At 50.0% G+C, this 3069-nt stretch overlaps 1 protein-coding gene across 1 annotated transcript; it reads right to left on the bottom strand.

The window, feature by feature from the left end:
* Window positions 1-398: 398 nt before the first annotated feature.
* Window positions 399-3069, bottom strand: LOC135983665 (uncharacterized). The gene is made up of 2 exons (XM_065596503.1): window positions 1973-3069; window positions 399-668 (listed from the first exon to the last, which is right to left on the bottom strand). Exon 1 carries the CDS (start codon window positions 3010-3012, stop codon window positions 2005-2007), a length of 1008 nt encoding a protein of 335 aa, XP_065452575.1. The 5' UTR covers window positions 3013-3069; the 3' UTR covers window positions 399-668; window positions 1973-2004.

Below are 3069 nucleotides of genomic sequence, written 5' to 3'. Positions count from 1 at the left end.
CTTGAAACCGGCTGCCAACTAGACATGGAGCCATTGATCACTACCCGTTGAGCCCGACGATCTAGCCAGCTTTCTATCCACCTTACAGTCCATTCATCCAGCCCATACTTCTTTAACTTGGCGGCAAGAATACTGTGGGAGACGGTATCAAAAGCTTTGCTAAAGTCAAGGAATAACACATCCACTGCTTTCCCCTCATCCACAGAGCCAGTTATCTCATCATAGAAGGCAATTAGGTTAGTCAGGCACGACTTCCCCTTCGTGAATCCATGCTGACTGTTCCTGATCACTTTCCTCTCCTCTAAATGTTTCATAATTGATTCCTTGAGGACCTGCTCCATGATTTTTCCAGGGACTGAGGTGAGGCTGACTGGCCTGTAGTTCCCCGGATCCTTCTTCTTCCCTTTTTTAAAGATGGGCACTACATTAGCCTTTTTCCAGTCATCTGGGACCTCCCCCGATCGCCATGAGTTTTCAAAAATAATGGCTAATGGCTCTGCAATCTCACCCGCCAACTCCTTTAGCACCCTCGGATGCAGCGCATCCGGCCCCATGGACTTGTGCACGTCCAGTTTTTCTAAATAGTCCCGAACCACTTCTTTCTCCACAGAGGGTTGGTCACCTTCTCCCCATGCTGTATTGCCCAGTGCAGCAATCTGGGAGCTGACCTTGTGCGTGAAGACAGAGGCAAAAAAATCATTGAGTACATTAGCTTTTTCCACATCCTCGGTCACTAGGTTGCCTCCCTTATTCAGTAAGGGGCCCACACTTTCCTTGATTTTTTTCTTGTTGCCAACATACCTGAAGAAACCCTTCTTGTTACTCTTAACATCTCTTGCTAACTGCAACTCCAAGTGGAGTTGCAGTTAGCCTTCCTGATTTCACTCCTGCAAGCCTGAGCAATATTTTTATACTCCTCCCTGGTCATTTGTCCAATCTTCCACTTCTTGTAAGCTTCTTTTTTGCGTTTAAGATCAGCAAGGATTTCACTGTTTAGCCAAGCTGGTCGCCTGCCATATTTACTATTCTTTCTACACATCGGGATGGTTTGTTCCTGCAACCTCAATAAGGATTCTTTAAAATACAGCCAGCTCTCCTGGACCCCTTTGCCCTTCATGTTATTCTCCCAGGGGATCCTGCCCATCTGTTCCCTGAGGGACTCAAAGTCTGCTTTTCTGAAGTCCAGGGTCCGTATTCTGCTGCTCTCCTTTCTTCCTTGTGTCAGGATCCTGAACTCGACCATCTCATGGTCACTGCCTCCCAGGTTCCCATCCACTTTTGCTTCCCCTACTAGTCCTTCCCTGTTTGTGAGCAGCAGGTCAAGAAAAGCTTTGCCCCTAGTTGGTTCCTCCAGCACTTGCACCAGGAAATTGTCCCCTACACTTTCCAAAAATTTCCTGGATTGCCTGTGCACCGCTGTATTGCTCTCCCAGCAGATATCAGGGTGATTAAAGTCTCCCATGAGAACCAGGGCCTGCGATCTAGCAACTTCTGCTAGTTGCCAGAAGAAAGCCTCATCCACCTCATCCCCCTGGTCTGGTGGTCTATAGCAGACTCCAACCACGACATCACCCTTGTTGCTCCCACTTCTCAACTTTATCCAGAGACTCTCAGGTTTTTCTGCAGTTTCATACCGGAGCTCTGAGCAGTCATACTCCTCTCTTACATACAACGCAACTCCCCCACCTTTTCTGCCCTGCCTGTCCTTCCTGAACAGTTTATATCCATCCATGACAGTACTCCAGTCATGTGAGTTATCCCACCAAGTCTCTGTTATTCCAATCACATCATAGTTCCCTGACTGTGCCAGGACTTCCAGTTCTCCCTGCTTGTTTCCCAGGCTTCTTGCATTTGTGTATAGGCACTTAAGATAACTCCTCGATCGTCCCTCTTTCTCAGCATGAGACAGGAGTCCTCCCCTCTTGCGCTCTCCTGCTTGTGCTTCCTCCCAGGATCCCATTTCCCCACTTACCTCAGGGCTTTGGTCTCCTTCCCCCGGTGAACCTAGTTTAAAGCCCTCCTCACTAGGTTAGACAGCCTGCTGGCGAAGATGCTCTTCCCTCTCTTCGTTAGGTGGAGCCCGTCTCTGCCTAGCACTCCTTCTTCTTGGAACACCATCCCATGGTCGAAGAATCCAAAGCCTTCTCTCCGACACCACCTGCGTAGCCATTCATTGACTTCCACGATTCGACGGTCTCTACCCCTGCCTTTTCCTTGCACAGGGAGGATGGACGAGAACACCACTTGCGCCTCAAACTCCTTTATCCTTCTTCCCAGAGCCACGTAGTCTGCAGTGATCCGCTCAAGGTCATTCTTGGCAGTATCATTGGTGCCCACGTGGAGAAGCAGGAAGGGGTAGCGATCCGAGGGCTTGATGAGTCTCGGCAGTCTCTCCGTCACATCGTGTATCCTAGCTCCTGGCAAGCAGCAGACCTCTCTGTTTTCTCGGTCGGGGCGGCAGATAGATGACTCAGTCCCCCTGAGGAGGGAGTCCCCGACCACCACCACCCTCCTCCTCCTCTTGGGAGTGGTGGTCGTGGAACCCCCATCTCTAGGACAGTGCATCTTTTGCCTTCCAATCGGTGGAGTCTCCTTCTGCTCCCTTCCCTCAGATGGGTCATCTAGTCCACTCTCCGCATTAGTACCTGTAGAGAGAACATGGAAACGATTGCTCACCTGTATCTCCATTGCTGGTGCATGGACGCTCCTCTTTCTCCTTCTGGAGGTCACATGCTGCCAAACCTCCTCACAATCCTTCTGTCCCTGCTGCGCCTGCTCTGAATCTTCAGAACATTGTGGCCGTAGAAGCATCTCCTGACGTCTGTCCAGGAAATCTTCATTTTCCCTTATGCAACGCAGAGTCGACACTCTTTTCTCCATCCCTCGAACCTTCTCTTCCAACATGGAGACCAGCTTGCACTTTGTACAGACAAAGTCGCTTCTGTCCTGTGGAAGAAAGACAAACATGGCACAACCTGTGCAGGTTACAACAGCTGATCGCTCACCTTCCATATCACTGTCCTCTTAAGAGCTTCCTCAACTGTTGCAGGAACTACTCAGAGAAACCTG

This window comes from Chrysemys picta, chromosome 5 (genome assembly GCF_011386835.1).
Source record: "Chrysemys picta bellii isolate R12L10 chromosome 5, ASM1138683v2, whole genome shotgun sequence".
Classification (NCBI taxonomy): domain Eukaryota; kingdom Metazoa; phylum Chordata; order Testudines; family Emydidae; genus Chrysemys; species Chrysemys picta.
The sequence above is the reverse complement of the archived record's forward strand: the minus strand, read 5'-3'. Positions and strand labels throughout refer to the sequence as shown.